The following is an 18,520-nucleotide window of genomic DNA, read 5'->3' as shown; positions in this document are numbered from 1 at the left end:
CCTCTTGTTTGTATCAGTCGGCATCATTTGCTGAGATTGCATGCCACAGATGTGCCAGATACACTGGGTGTCTCATTCAAGCTCTTCCTACCTTATGCATTCATGATGTCTGTATCATCATCGACAATTTATTTCTTGCTTAACCTGTGGAACAATCTTAGAACCTCTTTTCCACAGTATAGGCTACAACCTTTGCACAATTCAGGTTTGTTTTCCTATAGAGTAGTATGGTTATGCTCTTCTGTTATTCAACCAAATAAAGAAATATAAGCAAGAAAAATAAGACAATAAGCATGATTTTAGCGATATAAATAACATACTTATGACCGACTTAACCATAGAAAAACTTACACAAAAAATTGCAGAGAAGTGTGTGTGACAGTGCTTGCACGAGTTCTGCAGAGAAATGTGTGCTACAAAAGCAAAGCCTAGATGAAGTATGACACTAACTTGTAGAGCAGGCTGAGCAGCAACATTAGCAAATAAGGATCTTATATATTAGTTAATATACATACATGTCTTAGTTTACTAATATGCTTTTAGGTCTTTGATCATGTATTGGTATGTCAAGTATTTTACTAGTGTCTTCGTCCAAGATGGATATAGAAATAATTTTGGAACACTCATGCTTCATAGGTATCTCTATTTTTCATGGGTAATGGGGCTGAAAGGATACGTTATTTATCCTTTTTCCTTATTTCAATAGTGTCATCCTTTCATCTCTATATTTACTTGTTATCTGAAATCTAAATTCTGAATCAATAAGTTCTAGAGTTCTCACTGTGAACTTGTCTTCTACCGCAGTCTTCTCACTGTCAGCTTTTCGTCTATAGAAGGAAGGGCACAGATTATGCAAAATTTACTGTGAACTTGTCTTCTCACTATGAGCTTTTCGTCCCGGCGAGCCTTAGTGGCGGCGGCATTGACCCTGTCAAGAAGGGCTTGGGGGTTGGGGGAAGGATTCGGCTGAGGAAAGAATGGGTTCTGGAGGTAGGGCAAAATGGGAGGTTGGAGGAAGCAAGGGTTCAGGAAGGGGTTTGGTGGGAGGTTTGGAGGGTTTACATGGCCTTGAAGACTGCCGGGAAAGGCGAAGTTTAAATTCTGACGCCCCTGCCGCTAGAGCGGTTATACGGCGGCGGCGGCCGATACATGACGCCGATGGTGAAGAAAGCGCTCCCAAGGGGTAAAAGAGAAGCGGGAGAGAGTAACCATGAGAAATAGTTTGTACGGGATTAAGAGATTAATAATTTATAAATTTACTAAATAAGTCAATATGTCAACGTCGCTTTGGCCGAGTGGTTAAGGCGTGTGCCTGCTAAGTACATGGGGTTTCCCCGCGAGAGTTCGAATCTCTCAGGCGACGTTTAATATCTTTTTTGTTTTCTTACGTATCAAACAAAAATGCCAAGTAATTAATCCGAATCTCTCATGTGACGTTTAATTTTTTTTTCTTATATATCAAACAAAAATGTCAAGTAATTAATCCGATATCAGTCGATTGGCCAACAAATCCAACATAAAGAAAATAATTTCGAAGATATAAAATAATAATTTAGAACAACCAAATTATTATTTATTATTTTAAATATTTATTTTTTCCTGATACGCTCTTATTGTCAAACAAAAATGCCATGATATCATATGGTATAAACCCAACATAAAGGAAAGAATACATTTTTAAGAAAATAAAATAATAATTAAATTATTTTATTAAAATTATAAATGCAACAACAATAACACACCACAATATCTTAAGTAGGTTATTACACAAATTTCATTTGTAAATGTTAAAAAGTGTATAAAATAATATCCATAGTTAATTTTATGATATTAAATTTTTATATATAGTTTTAAATTTTATAATCCTTCTATCACCTCTTGCAGTATTAGTAGTAATTGTCATATATATCTTCTATTACATATTCTTATTATTTTAAATAATTTTTTATTAATTTATCATATATCAATCATAATTACATATAATAATTTATGAGCAACAAAATAGAGAAATCTATGGGAGACATCACATGCGGAAGAACATAAAACAAAAACCCCAAATTTTTCAAAAAGGTGTTCATCGTCTTGCGAAGATTGATGCGTAAAAACCCGCAAAACTTAAATCCATATGTGAGATAGATATGTTTTACTTAGAGAAATCGTATATTCCTAAATCCCTATGAATATGTAGGAGAGGATGAAGGAGGTCAAACACCCTCCTCTCTAACGATAATCTACATAATAGGGCTGCGACGACGCTCCCAAAATTGCTGCCTAAATCTCCACACCTGCTATTTGAGAAGGAGAAGGGGAGAGGAGAGTAGGAGGTGTTGGGAAATCTTGGGGGCGACATCACATGTACAACAGAAAAATAAAAAATAAAATTCTCAATTCTCAAAGATATGTTCGTCGTCGTTCGAAGATTGGTGTGCAATAATCGTGAAAAGTAAAACTGCGTATGAGATAGATTTTGTTACCTAGGGAGATCATATATCCCTAAATTCCTACAGATCTCTAGGAGAGGGTGAAGGAGGTCAAGCGCCATCCTCTATAGTAGTGATCTATATGGTAGGGCTACGACGATGCTCCTCAAAACTCCGGCCTACTCTGAGGTAGATAAGGGGAGGAGAATAGGAGAGGCAACCAAAAAGCTCTAGCTTATTAACCACTAGTTCTCTCATATTTATAGAGGTCCCCTATCAACTTAATCCTAATATATCCTCCCCTATTGGGTATTGGATTTTCATCCAACTATCCAAGCCTCTTAGATTAGTGGATCTCTATCCATAGGATCCAATAATTTAGGGGCTTATTGGATATCCAATAAGATAGGGGCTCCGACGGATATCTCATATCCGAACCTCTACTCATCACAATGTCTACCATATATGTGTGACACTCTAGGATCAATATTGAGCTGGTCGTGAGTTATACCTGTCAGAACTCCTTCTAGCTCAGTGAATTATTATCTTCATAATAATTCACTCGACTCATCGAATGCGGACGTACTAGGCCACTACGTCATAGTCCCCAGACGATACAAGAGAATCCAATCTTGGACCTGTCTATCCTAAGTTACCATGTACCTATAGTCCCTCATCTATCTAATATCCCAGAAACCGTATACTGGGCATGGTGCTGTCAGACCCATATGGTTTCTATTCGAGTTTTGCTCTAATCGGATTCTCCCAAAGAACTCTTTCTCTCTCAATCCGAATAACCCTAGCCAAGGATTTGTTTGAACAAGAACATATGGGACATTCCTCTCATGACATGGAGGTTGACTACCACTCTTGAAGACCGGTTGTGCAAGATTTGGGACATCCAAACCTATAAGTCTGATATCAAAGAGTGGAGCACTCATACAGGGCATCCTTTATGTCTCAAGTCTAAGGACCAGATACACCATTGAGACTACGGAATCGCTATCTAACAATAAGGCATTATCAACCATCCAGCATTCCGTAAGCAGATCAATCAGTGAACTCATTCCCCAATGAGCACTTGTATTATATCCCTAGTGTCCCTACACGGGCAACTATGATACTAGTTGTATCCATCATATGGATAGGTATACAACACACCAGTTTGTCTAGTTATCTCGATGTCCCTCTCGAGTAACCTATGGCCGAGATTATTTAGGATCTGTATTTAAAGGTGAATCGGTCTCATTATAATGATCTCGTTGCGATCTGATTCTCATTATCTCATCACAATCTGATTCCCATTACATAGATCCTAGGACATCACTATATATATATATATATATATATATATATATAAAGTGATAAAATATCAAAATATAATAAGCAAAAAAGTTCCGTGTCAAATCACACATATCATCACTCATGTGATTGGCTTGTTGGGCACCTATGACTAGTAGGAGGTGGCAACCAAGAAGCTTACGACCCATGGGTATTTGGTTCTCTCCTATTTATAGAGGTCCCCTGTGCTAGTCATGAGTGCCCTACAAGCCAATCACGTGAGTGATGACACGTGTAACATGACACACAATCTTTATTATTATTATTATTATTATTATTATTATTATTATTATTTCTCACTTTATATTGCTTGTTGCATAAATATATTGTGATGTCTATGGATCTGTGCAATGAGAATCAGATCGTGATGAGATCACAATAATGAGACTGATTCACCTTTAAACACAAATCCTAAATAATCCTAGTCATAGGTTACTCGAGAGGGACATCGAGATAACAAGACAGAAAAGTGTATTATATACCCTGTCCATATGATGGAGGCGGCTAGTCTCATAGCTGCTTATATGGGGACACTAAGGATATAGTACAAGTGCTCATTGGAGAATGAATTCACTGATTGATCTATTCATGGAATACTGGATGGTTGATGATACCTTGCTATACTGTAGTAGTGCTACAGTACTACAGTAGAGAGAAAGAAATATTTTAAATTAAGTGTACCACTCGGTACGCCCTGGTATACCACTCGGTACATGATACCGTACCATACCGAGCCAACCTCGAAATACTGGTACAGTATGATATTGTATACCTTGGTTCTAAGTACTTGATATTCTCGTGGCAGTGACTCCTGTCCTGTGACTCATTTCTTTTCCAATTGGATCTTTGTCCCTTGATTGTGCTGGTGATGTTTGCAATGCAATCTTAGTTGTTATTTTGAGAATGTACAACAATATAAGAACAAAGAAGTATGTCATCATTCTATTTTCTGCATTGATATGTCGGCGCATATGGCATGTAAGATTGGTTTCTCTTGTACAAACTTTTGATTTCACCATATGTGTGACTCTGCTTCCTCATTTCTCAATCAGATGTTGAAGTCTACAGAAGTCGGACGAGTGATTCTGAACTCGGTTTGTCTAATATAAGATGTTGGGCTGAATCATGTGGTTCTTAACCGAAACCATTTGAGTAGGTTGGTTTTTGCTGAATCTGGTCAAATTTGTGCAATTTCAACTGTTTGGTTGAAATTTTATACCAAGTAATTTTGCTCATAATCAAGCAGACAGCACACTGGTTTGGGCTCAGGCCAGTATGTAATTTCATTATGGATGAAATTACTTGTGAAGTAATTTCATGCCAAAAATTACATCCACAGGAACACAGATAAATGAAGTTCATGGCCATTGTTTCTGTGCTTTTTCAAATGGAACGGGCAGATTGTGGCATTATTGAAGAGATTCATACAACATAGCACCACTTCTGGATAAAATGAGCAAATTTTAACATAGTTACAACACACTAACACAGCACGTAACTGTCTAATAGTTTAGATAGTTTAATTAATATGTGATATCTGATGAGTTTAACTTGATGCTGGGCATGTTAGATTTATACCATTATCTTGTATGTGTGATACTCTATTTATTAAGTCAACATTCTTTGCTTGCATCCTGCATTTCCTTGATATAAAAATATCATTTTAGAGAACTGTTGCTATTTGCTTGTTTTAAGTTGAACAGAATTGAATGGGCACTTGCAGTCATACTATTTATAATGCCTAACATTTAAATTTACATCTTTTATATTTTGAAGATAGAAGTTTGTTCTAAATGCAGTTTTATTTTCATCAGGCTATGCATGCTGCTCGAATGTATATTGCAGAGACTTCTCCAACTCAGATACGAGGCAGACATCTCTCTCTGAAAGAGTTCTTCATTGTCTTTGGGATGCTTGTAAGTATAAATATACTGGTGTGTCAAAAATATGTGGGCTTGGATATGTAAATGCTCATTGTTTTGCCATACTTGCAGTTGGGATATATCTCTGGCAGCATCTATGTTGATTTGATTGGTGGATGGCGTTATATGCATGCCACTAGTGCTCCTATATGTCCCTAATCATGGGCATAGGAATGTGGTGGTTACCACCATCACCTCGTTGGCTGCTTTTGTGCGCCATACAGGGTAAAGGAAGCCTGCCACATGTGAAAGAAGTTAGACGCCCACAAGTTCGTCCTCTTCAACAATCTCATTTCGAGTGATCCCAATGACGCCCCGAGGCCTATCATCCGTCAGACCAACACCGCCGCGATACTCTTCTCCTCCGGCACCACTGGGGCCAGCAAAGGGGTTGTTCTTATGCACAGGAACCTTATTGCTACGGTGGAGCTTTTTGTTCGACTCGAAGCTTCACTGTATAGTAGTGAGAGCTGGAGGAATGTTTACCTCACAGCCATCCCCATGTTCCATGTGTATGGTCTTTCCCTCTTCTCCATGGGGCTCCTGTCGTTGGGATCCACCATTGTGGTGATGAGAAAGTTCGATGTGGAGGAGGCAGTTCGAGCTATCGATGCGTTTAAGGTCACTCATTTTCCTACTGTCCCACCGATAATGACCGCCCTGATAAGGGCCAAGGGTGCCACGGGCTGCCGATTACAGTCCCTCGTGCAGGTTTCATGTGGAGCGGCTCCGATTGCCCCAAAAACTATTCATGACTTCTTGAAGGCATTTCCTCATGTTGATTTCATTCAGGTGAGACTAGTTATTTAATCATCTTTGATGATCGCTCTTCCTATCGTTAGATTTTACATGGCACCCTCAAGTTTTTGATATTTGATTAAGACAAGTACGAGATTTGGAGCTTTGGTTTTATGAATCATAGATCAAAGTTAATTTGTTTACTTGCTCTGCGTCTTGGGTTTTGAGCACCCATGTGGTCACATCTCTTTGCATTTAATGTTGCATCTCGTAGATAATTCTTTGTTCTATTTTATGCAAAATTGATGCAAATGCAACTTGTATTGATGCATAAAAAGGCATGTTGTGGTAGTGTTACTCTTCTTCAATATGGACATCCGTTTGTGTCCTTTTTCTTCAATATGAAAATTCCTCTCAAGTCTTTCCATTCCTGTAGGTTGCATGAAGCATAATCTCCAGAATCATTAGTTTATATTTTTACTGTAGATTCATTCTACTATGGAAATCTATGTGCTTGTAGCAACTTCCTGTAAATTACTAACTCAGGATGTGAATGGCTTCGACACAGGTGAGTTGCATACTCATATAGGGTGAATGGTGTGCGTATAATCTGGAGTCCATCATGCACCAAAGGAAAAAAGTTTGAAAGATGCTTATCTATATCCTAAATGACTAGAACTTAACATCTTTAATGAGTATCTATTCAAAGAGAGATGAAACCATAAACACATAAATTTATGAAGACCAAATGGCCACTTTATTGTTTACCATCCATGTGAATATCTGAATCTAATATTTTAAATTCTAGTTTAATTGAATCTAACATCCAAATTTGAATTGGATATTTGTATACAGATCCATGCTTGGTGTGAGAATTATATTTGTAATTGACATTATGAAACAAGTATAAAATGTGGAAGTGGATGTATTATTATCTTTTTCTAAATATCCCTGCCTTTGGGAAAATGATGGGCAAAGTAGATCTCTGTTTCTTACATAGCATCCGCTGAGCCTTCTTATTTTTGATACGTGAGTGGTGATTTTAATAAATTCATAATGTATATTGGACTTCTGATTTGGTATGTTTTCTGGTATTCAGAAGTAGCGCATCATGACATTAGCACTTGACTTATCCTCATGCTTGGGTCGTACCAATAAGAGCATTATGCTGGCATAATGCTTGTGCCAGGTTGGCATAGATTTTGTGCTAAATTTGTGCCAACTGGCATGGTTGTGACTGCATGTAGCCAGCTTCTAGGCTGCCACCATAACTTAAAACTTTAAGGCGTTTACATATTTGTTGACTTTCATTTAATGGGTATTATTGTTTTATATAATTTTATTGCAGGGGTATGGCTCGACAGAATCTGCTGCAGTAGGAACTCGTGGTTTCAATACAACAAATTGTAAAAGGCATATTTCTGTGGGATTGCTAGCTCCAAACATGCAAGCTAAAATTATTGATTTAGAGACAGGGTCTTGTTTGCCTCCTGGTACAAGTGGAGAGCTGTTGCTTCATGGATCAGCCATTATGAAAGGTAAACTTAAAAATAGTTACAGCAGCCTAAGCTTCTAAGCTTTTATTTGGGCATGTTTTGGAAAAATTTGTTTGGCTGCATCTAATCTTACTGTGGAAGCGTTTTGTTATCCTGCTCTTTAAGGCCATTTGATTTGCATCTATTTCGTTGATTGTTTTGTTAATTTCTAGATCCCATACCAAGGCCTGTGTATTTCATCTTCATCCTGATCTTCTAAAATATTGCATTGATTTAATTGGCAATGGAAAAGATAGATCTTATAAATGCAGACAAGACTGTAGTTGCTTCTCTTCAGAAGATTAAATGGTTATAATTAATCTCGAATGAGTTTGACTTGGTTCAGGTTCATGAATGGAAAATCACTTGATCCAGGTTGATTTGAAATTATGAAGAATGCAACTGTATAAGATGGCAGACTATATACAATATTATGCATATGAAGAAGCATATTTTTACTGCTATTCAGGATGAGAGCCCGTGGATTACAAACTTACGCCTCTGCCACAAGGGCCAAGCAGAAATGGAAACTAAATTACGGACATTCACCAAGTATGTTTAGGTCCGTGCCCTGAGAATTCTTGCCATGGCAAAGGATGGGCAACTGCCATATGAAACTAACATTTTCACATAAATATACTAACTTACCAATTTATGATCATCACAATTATGTGGAGGTATGCTTGAGTTAGTGTTGAGTTGCAATCTAGAGAATTTATTGGATATCATGCAGATTAAAGATGCTGACCATTTAGGTAATTCTGTATAGTGTATATTATTTCCTGGCATGGCCTGTAGTGATTCTGTACACCACTGATTGTATACCTGGCTATAAAACAGCCTTTTTAGTTTGACAATATGATGCTGAATAAGTGCAATTATCTTCACTATAGTTAATATCGTGAAGAAACTACATGGAAGATAGGTCAGATTGATATTTCTGATGTTTGGCTTCTCATTCGTGTGTAAGAATTAGCCCTATTACTTTCTGAAACACATTGTGCACTTTCATTAAGGCGAACCAATGCAGATCAAAGTGGCTCAAGTATTTTTTCGTTTTTCTGTCTACCAAACTTGTGTCGTATATATATCTTTATATAGGTGATTGTATGTTGCTTAAGTGTTGCAGCGGAAACATGTATAGTTGTAGTGACGATTGCTAGAATAAGCCCCCTTTATTTTCTTTGCCATCAGTTCCAAATATCAACTTCCAATTGTATAACCATTGATATCAAAACTTAACAGGCTACTTAAATGATGATAATGCAACTTCATCAGCAATCATCGAGGATGGTTGGTTAAAAACAAGGGATATTGCATACTTTGATGGAGATGGATACTTGTATATATTGGACCGTCTGAAAGAGACCATCAAATACAAAGGATTTCAGGTATATCCAATTCTCATACTCATGATGCAAAAAGAGGGCTGATAAGTAATGTGCTGTTCTTCAGTATATGCCTTATTTTACTATGAGAAAAGAGGAACATTTGGGAGATTTCAAGAAGTATTCATTAATAATTAAAATATCAAACCGAAATGTTAAAAGAAAAGAAGCCATATACAAGTCTGCTTGAGCCTTATTACATGATCATGTTTGCTTGTTGCAACTTTCTGCAGTATCTCTGTAAATTTCTTGTATGACATCTCTCTTGCAGATAGCACCAGCTGATTTGGAAGCCTTGTTGATTGCACATCCTGACATCGTGGATGTTGCAGTGACAGCGTAAGCTTTACAAGTTCAACAAAGAACCCAGAGATTCTTAATGCGTGCATCTTTCGCTGCTTTTATCCTAATATTATCCTATGACTTCTGGAGGGCTAAGAACGAAGAAGCTGGGGAGATACCAGTGGCATTTGTAGTTACGAGGTCAGGAAGCAAGCGTTCATCCACTGATGTTATCGAGTTTGTGGCAAAGCAGGTATCCACATTAATTGCATCAGTTCCTTTTTCACTTGAAAACCATAAATCTTTTAAAAAACTTTTAGAGATCAAAGGGTAAAATAAATCTTCTGTCCTTAATGCCATATTTATCTAGAGATCACTGATGCCTGAAGCCTGATTAATCCTCCAGAAAAGCACGTGACAATTGTGGGTTAGCGTAAACAGATTAGCGTACGTTGATGGTCTGTCAATGACACCCGACATGGTGCCTCCCTACAGCCATAATGAATAGAATCTTGTCTTTAGTTGATCTATTTAGTCTCAAGCATATAAATAAAGGAAAACCTTCAATAGCACATCCAAATTAACACAATCGTTTGACCCTTAGAATGCACATGTAAGCAGTCTTCTGCCAGTTCTTTCAAGGTTGACTTCTGGTTCATCTGATCCTGATCGAGGCTCTGGAACTTAATAATAACAGATGCTTACGAAACTATCTCCTGTATCTTAAATTGAGATGTATCTTTGGGACCATGACCTAAGTTCAAGTAATATTTTGACTCTTTGAATCCAGATCTCAATATTCTTTTACATCGTCTTCTGTTGATGTTTGTTCTAGGTGACTCCCTTTAAGAAGGTTAGAGAGGTGGTCTTCGTCAACTCGATTCCCCGATCACCAGCAGGGAAGACATTAAGAAGGAAACTGCGAGACACTTTAGCTGCTTCAAGGATGTAATTCGACTGCAGGACAGAAAAGTTAACTTTATTGGTTCATATCGTTTAATATCCACAGTTTCCTTTCTCAAATTTATGCATCTTTATCAAAATTATTTTTGCAGAGAATAAATAATATAATTCTACATGATTTCCAAGCAGATGCTGAGGCTGTGGTCTCATGTTTCCAGAATAATCTTTCGACAGCTTCGCATTCGTTGTGTTGGCTCGCCAAAGAGGAATTATTTCAGAGACGTTCGATTCGTGGATCTTACATGGTCATCACGTGTCCAGCACGCGTGTATCACCGGATCGAGTCGGTTGGGAGAAGTTGGAAGGGCTGACGTATGGCATCTTGCTATTACTAAACTAAGAGAGGCAATAAAATCGAATGACAAAAGTATCGTCAAATCACTAAACACTCAATCATGTGTTTCTTAGCATACGACAATAAGATTTCTCTTAAAAGAAAAAAAAAAAAAAAGGATCATACCAGAATTGATATTACTGACTTATAATGAGCGAAATATATTGATCCGATAAGGAATCCTTATACCACAAAATTAATCAAAGTCGAAAAAAGATATATTATTATTCTTTTCTAATTTAGATTATTTTTATTAAAATTATATTAAAATTATATTTATTTCTAACTTAAAAATTTTAATCTAATTTTATTTATTTTTAGATAATTTTAAAATTATTTTTGAATTTTATATATCTCGATAGATACCATATTGGTTGATACACGTAACCGAAATTATAAATCTTGGATCATACAAAGTAAAATTTTTAGAGGTGAGAATTGAATCGTTGCATGATGATTCATCAAATGAAGGGACTAATAATTGCCTCATAAAATTTAGAGGTTATTTCGGTAAATTCAATAGGAAAAAGACATATCTTCGATCGTTGATTGATTTATTTGCAGAGAGGCATGCCATCGGCACTCTTTCCTCGATCTCCGCCTCCTCCAGCTTGCTTCTCTCCGTACCGTGGTTCTCGTGACGGGAATCGTCCGGCTAGGACAGGTGGGCTCGTGAACGTCTCCGATGGCGCGGTTACCTCGTAGGCGGCAAGGCGGTGTGCCCAAGGAAGGCGGCTCCGGCGACGGTCGCGTGCCGCCCACCAAGTCGGCCGAGGAATCCTCGGCGTCGACTGTGTCCCCACGCGATCCGCCGGAGCCCGAGAAGGAACCCCCGTTGGATAGGCCGGTCCGCGTCTACGCCGACGGGATCTACGATCTTTTCCACTTTGGGCATGCTCGAGCTCTTGAACAAGCCAAGAAATTGTGCGTCCTCTTTCCCGTTTCATTTGGTTTTATTACACATATATTCCTTACATGTATACATTTTCTGGAATCTTGATGATTGTTGGTCAAGAATTTCGAAGTTCTGGTTAAAAGAATTAGATTGTGGTGCAAAACCTTAATGGCATTGGAATCGAAACTAGATCATATATGCGTCGTAAGGCATCACGAGCATGATGGAATCATAGAGCCATGTTCTTCTTTAGTTTGATTTCTGTCATAAATTAAGATTCAGTTTAAATAAAGAGCGTCTTTGTGATTAATTCTTGTGAATGCATCACACGCTTGGGCACGTGTTCCTTCCTTCGGTGCCGCTGAATGATTTGATTTAGTGCTTTGACATGGGGATCCTGTTTCCTAACCCCGAGTCAAAAGTCAGTAAAGTCCACTTGTGTGATTTGGAACAAGATACCATGCGAAGAGATTTGCAATCCTAATTTGTTAATTGCTTGTGTTTAAAGTAATGGTGGCAGAGATTTTGTTTGTAGATTGGACATTTCTTGCAGTTAAGAGCAAAGCTTTTTCTTTTTGCTGCAGAATATGATATTGTGAGTGAACTTAGTTTTTCTCTGGAACCTATGATGATTATAGGGCCGTAAAAGGGTTGGATTATGATCAGCCAGTACATGATGTGAATCAGATCTGATTCAACCAAATAATCCAGTGAATTTGCTAAAAACTTGTCCAATCGACACCTTGAACTCCTACCCAAAAAATCAATCTGAAAACCTGATTGTAAACTAACATTGAGAAATTGCTTATACTTGATCAAGTTCTGAATTGAGATATTAACAGGTGTTGTTCATTTGTTGAATCTGATTAGATCAGCAATGGCTTGGGTTGACGTCGATGCACCTCTTTTCGGAATATTAATTGATCTCCAATCAGAATGTTGGTTCAAAATGTTTATCCATATTTGTCTTGGATCTGATTGGCTTTAGAATGGATTGAATTATGTCTTATCTTTATACAACCCTATGTGAAAATATATATCCTGGAGGAGTTGGTTTAAATTTTCTTTCCTTTATTTTAAACGTTGATTAGAATCTGTATTTTAGGTAATTGTATTAGCTGAAAAGCCAAGTATAAGGCCTTTGATTACTGTGAAGTTCTGTCTGTAGTTCAGTAATATCTTTAATAAACCTTTTCAACAATCAGAACTTCGATTATTCATTATTTTGGTAAATTTGAGGATGAGCTCCACTTCCATAATTTTTTAACAAATAATAAATGCTTTTACACTGTGCACTTTCCTGGTATAAGTGTAGGGGCAACAAAATAGTACTTGGATGGTTTCCACAGATGGAAAAATGATCATCTTCTTATTTTTGTTGATCTCTGGACTTATGGAGTTCTTATGTAACATCTAGCCAGTATAAGGTATTATATTGTTAGTTATAATTTTCGGCTGCAAGTATTGATAAGCTTTTATGCTAAAGAAATAATGCTCCCTCTTTTTGTACAGATTACTGAAATATTATGCTGCATTGGTTGATTTGACTTTATCTATAATATTCTAACTTGAGCATTTTTGTATCATTTAATCAGGCTCTAAATATTATTCTTGTGCTCAAAAGTTTTTCCAGTTTCCTAGATTACCACCTTCTTAAGCTTTGATAGCAGAAAAGTTCTTAAGCTGTAATTTTTTCTCCCTGAACAAAGTGTATAGCGAGTTCATTTTGGTCAAGAAAATGAATGGAAAGTCAAACAGAGAGATAAAGCCATAGAATTTGTCTTTTCTCTCCATCTAAGATTCTGTTATTCTTTCAAAATCTTATTGCTTATGAATTGTAATTATGCTGAGACATGGTTTCTAATGAACTATCTTGCTTAAATTGACATGTTCTTTTTTTCAGATTCCCAAACACTTATTTACTTGTGGGTGTCTGCAATGATGAAATTACTCATAGATATAAGGGGAAAACAGTCATGAATGAATCTGAGCGTTATGAATCTCTCCGTCACTGTAGGTTTGTACTCTGAAATCCTTTTTACTTGTAGTGGGAAACTTTTGGTTTACTGGTGAATTACTTCTGCTGCTTTTTTTATCTTTCGGTGATGTAAATCTAGTCAAACAAATAATGGTTTTTTTGATATTTGTAGACAACCATGTAAATTCTATTTCATAAGAAAGCAAAAAAAAGGTACTTTTCGTTATTCAATGTAATCTTTGATGTTGTTTCTTATCTCCCCCATTAAACACAATTATGAGTCAGAAGTCATATAAGAAATGCTTCTTAGGTAAAATTAGCCACATCCTTCTGACATTACTAGGACAGAAAATTATTCTCTTAATAAAGAAATAACAAACTGAAGCTTTGTAACCATTGCTCTCTGACTAACCTACATGGGAGAGACAACAGACTATAAAGAAACAGATTTAACAGATAGTTGATTTAAATTTGGAATTTTTCATTATTGTTGAATATCAAAATGGCTCTTTAGTCTAATGCTATTATGCTATGATGCTCGTAAGAAATTGGATGCTTATTAAATCAAATATTATATTGTGTAACAAGTTATTTTATTTGGAGTTGCCTTTTTCCTACTCAGTTTAATACATATTACAGAAAATAGTTACCACAGTACTTGTCGACCTAAACAAAAAGTTATTTCCAGATTTTGCTGTTACTTTTGTTGATTATTGGTCATGTATACCTCATGAGCCTGTGTTTTTTTGCATATCAGGAACAAATTACGTCACTTTCTTATTATTAATTTGATACTATAATGATACAATAGCAACAACAACATACCGTAATATCCCAATTGTTTTGGGTTGTGGCTGCATGAATCTTTCGCTGCTATTGAGCTCTGTACAAAGCATCCTCCATAAATCAAAATTGATGATCTGATGATCAGCTATTAAATCCTTTCCAGTTACAATATCTTAGTTAAAGGTAGTGTTAGTGATCTTAGAGCAGCGTCAAGATCAGCGTCATCACCAAGCTTTTGCCTTTATTTGAAAAAAATTCTGATCATGCTGGTGAATTAACAATTACTTTTAATTAGTGATTAATTGCATGATTTGCTTTCTTTCCTTTATCATGTTCTTGTTTTGTGTCTACTCTTGTTTGCTTCATTTGTCATGGTATGTCATTTGACTTGTATTATAAGTCAGACTGCTGATTTTGTGAACTCTTTAGTGTAATAACTAGTCGTACGTGAGTTCTGTCGGTATGTCAAGTTACATGTTGGCATATGCTTTAGCTTTGATGCGAATGAGCTCTCATGTAAATTACTAAAATCAGACAAAATGAATTTAGCTAAAGTGCTGTGTAATTTATGTTTTTCATCACATTTACAGCTGAAATATTGTACTTACTTAATTGTAGGTGGGTAGATGAAGTTATTCCTAATGCTCCATGGGTTATCACAAAGGAGTTCCTCAACAAACACAAGATTGACTACGTTGCTCATGACGCCCTTCCGTAAGATATATAATTCCTTTCTGAAGCTGCGAGTTATCAAAAAAATATTTCAAATTTATAATTTCTTTATTAATAGATCCACATACTTGTTGGTTTTTTGATAGTATAGGCTATAGCCAGCTCATAATACATTATATGGGTACTTTCTATAATTGTCCATGAATTCACGTGTCTTGGTTATTTTTAGATTAGTCAATGCGGTCCTATGCTCCTATGTAACAATTCTTGAATTTTGTAAATACATTGGAAGAATATAAGCTTTACTCATCTGATTTATCAAAATATTTTGATCAAGCAAAGGTTGGATTTGTCGAATTGCTGAAATGGTGCATTTTTTACTCTCACCTATAGTACCTAGGCAAAACTGGACTTACTATTCTTTTAATTGTTTATTGTTTGTGCTGTTTCTCAACTTAATCATCCAAAAAGGTCAATTTCTATGGAGTTTCAAGTCCTTGGTATTGGCCATTGTTAGCGTAAGTCCCACCTGTCCAATTGGTAAAAACTAGTTTAGATGTAGACTTTGTTGTTATATCATGTGCCCCACAGTTCCGTTATCAAAATAGTCTTTTGCAGATATGCAGATGCAAGTGGATCTGGCAATGACATATATGAATATGTTAGTTCTCTTGTTGGAATTTATGATCTTATGCCATTTTGATTTCAGTTATTTGAAGACCCACACATTCATTAAACAATCAGAATTACATTTTCTTGTAGGTCAAGTCCATTGGGAAATTTAAAGAAACAAAACGGACAGATGGGATATCAACCTCAGACATCATAATGAGTATTTTGAAAGATTACAACAAGTATGTTATGCGTAACTTAGCTAGAGGGTATACAAGGAAGGACCTCGGTGTGAGCTACGTGAAGGCATGATATTGCTCTTGAATTGTTGCCTTTAATTGAATGAATATATCTCTTGTCATTTTTGCCAATCTCTGCCATCTTTATTCCTTCTTGTCATTCTACCTTATTGCTACCAGGAGAAGCAACTGAGAGTGAACATGGGCATAACTAAATTGCGTGAGAAAGTGAAAGAACAGCAGGAAAAGGTATGCTGAAGGTTTAGTTATCTGGTATGATCCAAATCATAGCTCTCTGTGGTCCTTAGTTCTAGATCTCAGGTTGCCAAGTTCTTGCTCCTTCCATTCAATGATCTGCTTTGATGTGATATCAGAGGAATATGTTGTTTTCTTATTCTTCTTTTTGAATGCACATAAATCATAAAGGACAAGGAAAATAAGTTAATCCAACCAACATTTGTCGTCAAGAGCTTGCTGTTGCATGTTATGATCGATTTCATCGAAGCACATGTTGAATCCTAGTAAATAAATCATAATTGTTATTCAAGAATTCCATCTGGATTTAAAAACATATGGCGGTTGAAGACAAAAGCCTGATTTATGCATGCCATCATCATCTGAAATCTCTGCCTTCTCTTTCTTATCAGGACATTTTTTTCCTTTGATAAATCTGTTTTATAATGAGAGTTATAATCACCAGCCTTATGTAGTAATTTGTAATATTCTATCCTTAGTATGTAATTTTCAAAGACCAAAATTGAAATATCTATCTAATATTTTTGAAGATAGACACTTCACAATCACGCAAGAAAAAAACTATATTCTTTTATGTGATTATTTAGTGTTGATTTTCAATTTGTAATGGTATTAATTGATATATTGCTCCCTGCAGTTACATACAGTAGCAAAAACTGCTGGGTTGCATCAAGATGAGTGGGTTGAAAATGCGGACCGCTGGGTCGCAGGATTTCTTGGGAAGTTTGAGGAAGGATGTCATATCATGGTGAGTTGTCAGATCTGAAATTTCTAATAATTTCTGGATGTGATTATAAAACATATTCTTCATGGGAATTGGCATTCGCATGTCGACAAATACCTTATGGATTTAGCAAAATAGTTTTATGTGTTCCCTCCATCCGACCAGTAGATTAATGTCTAGTTGGGTAACAATAACAGGAGACGGCCATCAGAGACCGAATTCAAGAGAGACTCAAAAGGCAGTCGAGCAAAGAGATGAATGCCAACCTTCTGCAAGAACCAGTCGCTTCATGACATATCGGATAAGTAACTGTACTACTATCATGCTCCTTAGTATTGTGCTTTTCCTCCTATTCATAGACTATCACTGCTAAAGCGGTTAGAGTCGATTGCCAGTACATCAAAAGTATGCCAGGAGACAGCTGAATGGCTTTTCCACTTTGTGGTTTTTTGCTGTTGGATATAGTGAAGTTGGATGATCACCACGGCATGGGAATGAATCATGTTTCAGGTTGTGTCGTTACCAAACTGGCTTGCAGATTGTACGTATGTGTGCTGGACTTTGAACCTTCTATTTGCTTCAAGTACTCTTAGGATCCACTGATGGAATATTTTACATTGTCCTATTATTATGGAAGTCATTTCCAGCATGCCAAATGGATTCACTGATGGAATATTTTGTGTTATCATCTGTAGCGCTTAAAAATCTCGTCGCAAAATCAAGCGGAACACAATTTTTTCCTATTTGACCTGATGATGATTATCTTGACAATTAATCTCGATTGCTCGTGCTTTGTGATGTTCAAAAATGCTTGATAATTGCCTTTAGGTACGTTCCGATTGATTGATTGCACGTCTTGCAGCACGCCGTGTACGTGCCGGGCATTTCGTCGAACAGCGGGAACGCTGACGCACAGCAGGAGGTCGGCGGCCGACTTCATCGAGCCGGACTCAAACGTATTTTGCGACGGCGAGAGCTTTCCGAAGCCAACGAATCGGATGTGAACTTGAGGGCTTCGATGACGCCTGAGAGCATGCGGTAACGGGCATCGTGTCGCACTGCTATGGTGTATGTTAATCGTTAGTACTAGAGTATGCTCACCGTCCGTGAGAATAAGATGTCGCAGTTACGACGATTCGTAGCGATTTAATTTTCTTGGGGGCAGTTCATGCACTCAGTGGGAGTCGGTAAGAGTCCGTAACCGTCCTGCGGATCTCCAGCGTCCTTCGAATCCAGAATAAGCCCGGCTGCTATCGGGCCCATTAAGAAGAATGAGGTATGGAAACCGCCTCGTGATCTTACCGCCAGCCACTAGGTACCTGAAACACCTCAAAAAAAAAAAAAAAAAAATCTTTGCAAAATCGTTCAATCTTATGTTACCTTATTCTGCCCTGCGGTGATCAGACTCTTGTGTTGCCTATCCTGCGATTGTAACA

At 37.0% G+C, this 18,520-nt stretch overlaps 2 protein-coding genes and 1 non-coding gene across 3 annotated transcripts; all 3 read left to right on the top strand.

Annotated features, from left to right (window-relative positions):
- Positions 1–1,281: 1,281 nt before the first annotated feature.
- On the top strand, positions 1,282–1,363 carry TRNAS-GCU (transfer RNA serine (anticodon GCU)). Its single transcript has one exon. It is a non-coding gene; the product is annotated as a tRNA-Ser (tRNA).
- Positions 1,364–5,929: 4,566 nt separating this feature from the next.
- LOC103971474 (4-coumarate--CoA ligase-like 3) lies at positions 5,930–10,722 on the top strand. The gene is made up of 6 exons (XM_065090095.1): positions 5,930–6,475; positions 7,770–7,959; positions 9,202–9,347; positions 9,616–9,683; positions 9,777–9,879; positions 10,462–10,722. The coding sequence occupies exons 1-6, from the start codon at positions 6,083–6,085 to the stop codon at positions 10,576–10,578; spliced, it is 1,017 nt and encodes a 338-aa protein (XP_064946167.1). The 5' UTR covers positions 5,930–6,082; the 3' UTR covers positions 10,579–10,722.
- Positions 10,723–11,486: 764 nt separating this feature from the next.
- Positions 11,487–17,733, top strand: LOC135597310 (choline-phosphate cytidylyltransferase 2-like). Its single transcript, XM_065090094.1, has 8 exons — positions 11,487–11,847; positions 13,722–13,835; positions 15,201–15,296; positions 15,873–15,915; positions 16,017–16,172; positions 16,286–16,354; positions 16,998–17,108; positions 17,282–17,733. Exons 1-8 carry the CDS (start codon positions 11,609–11,611, stop codon positions 17,375–17,377), a joined length of 924 nt encoding a protein of 307 aa, XP_064946166.1. The 5' UTR covers positions 11,487–11,608; the 3' UTR covers positions 17,378–17,733.
- The last annotated feature ends 787 nt before the right edge of the window (positions 17,734–18,520 follow it).

Source organism: Musa acuminata, chromosome BXJ1-11, assembly GCF_036884655.1.
Source record: "Musa acuminata AAA Group cultivar baxijiao chromosome BXJ1-11, Cavendish_Baxijiao_AAA, whole genome shotgun sequence".
NCBI classification, from domain to species: Eukaryota; Viridiplantae; Streptophyta; class Magnoliopsida; order Zingiberales; family Musaceae; genus Musa; species Musa acuminata.
The sequence above is the reverse complement of the archived record's forward strand: the minus strand, read 5'-3'. Positions and strand labels throughout refer to the sequence as shown.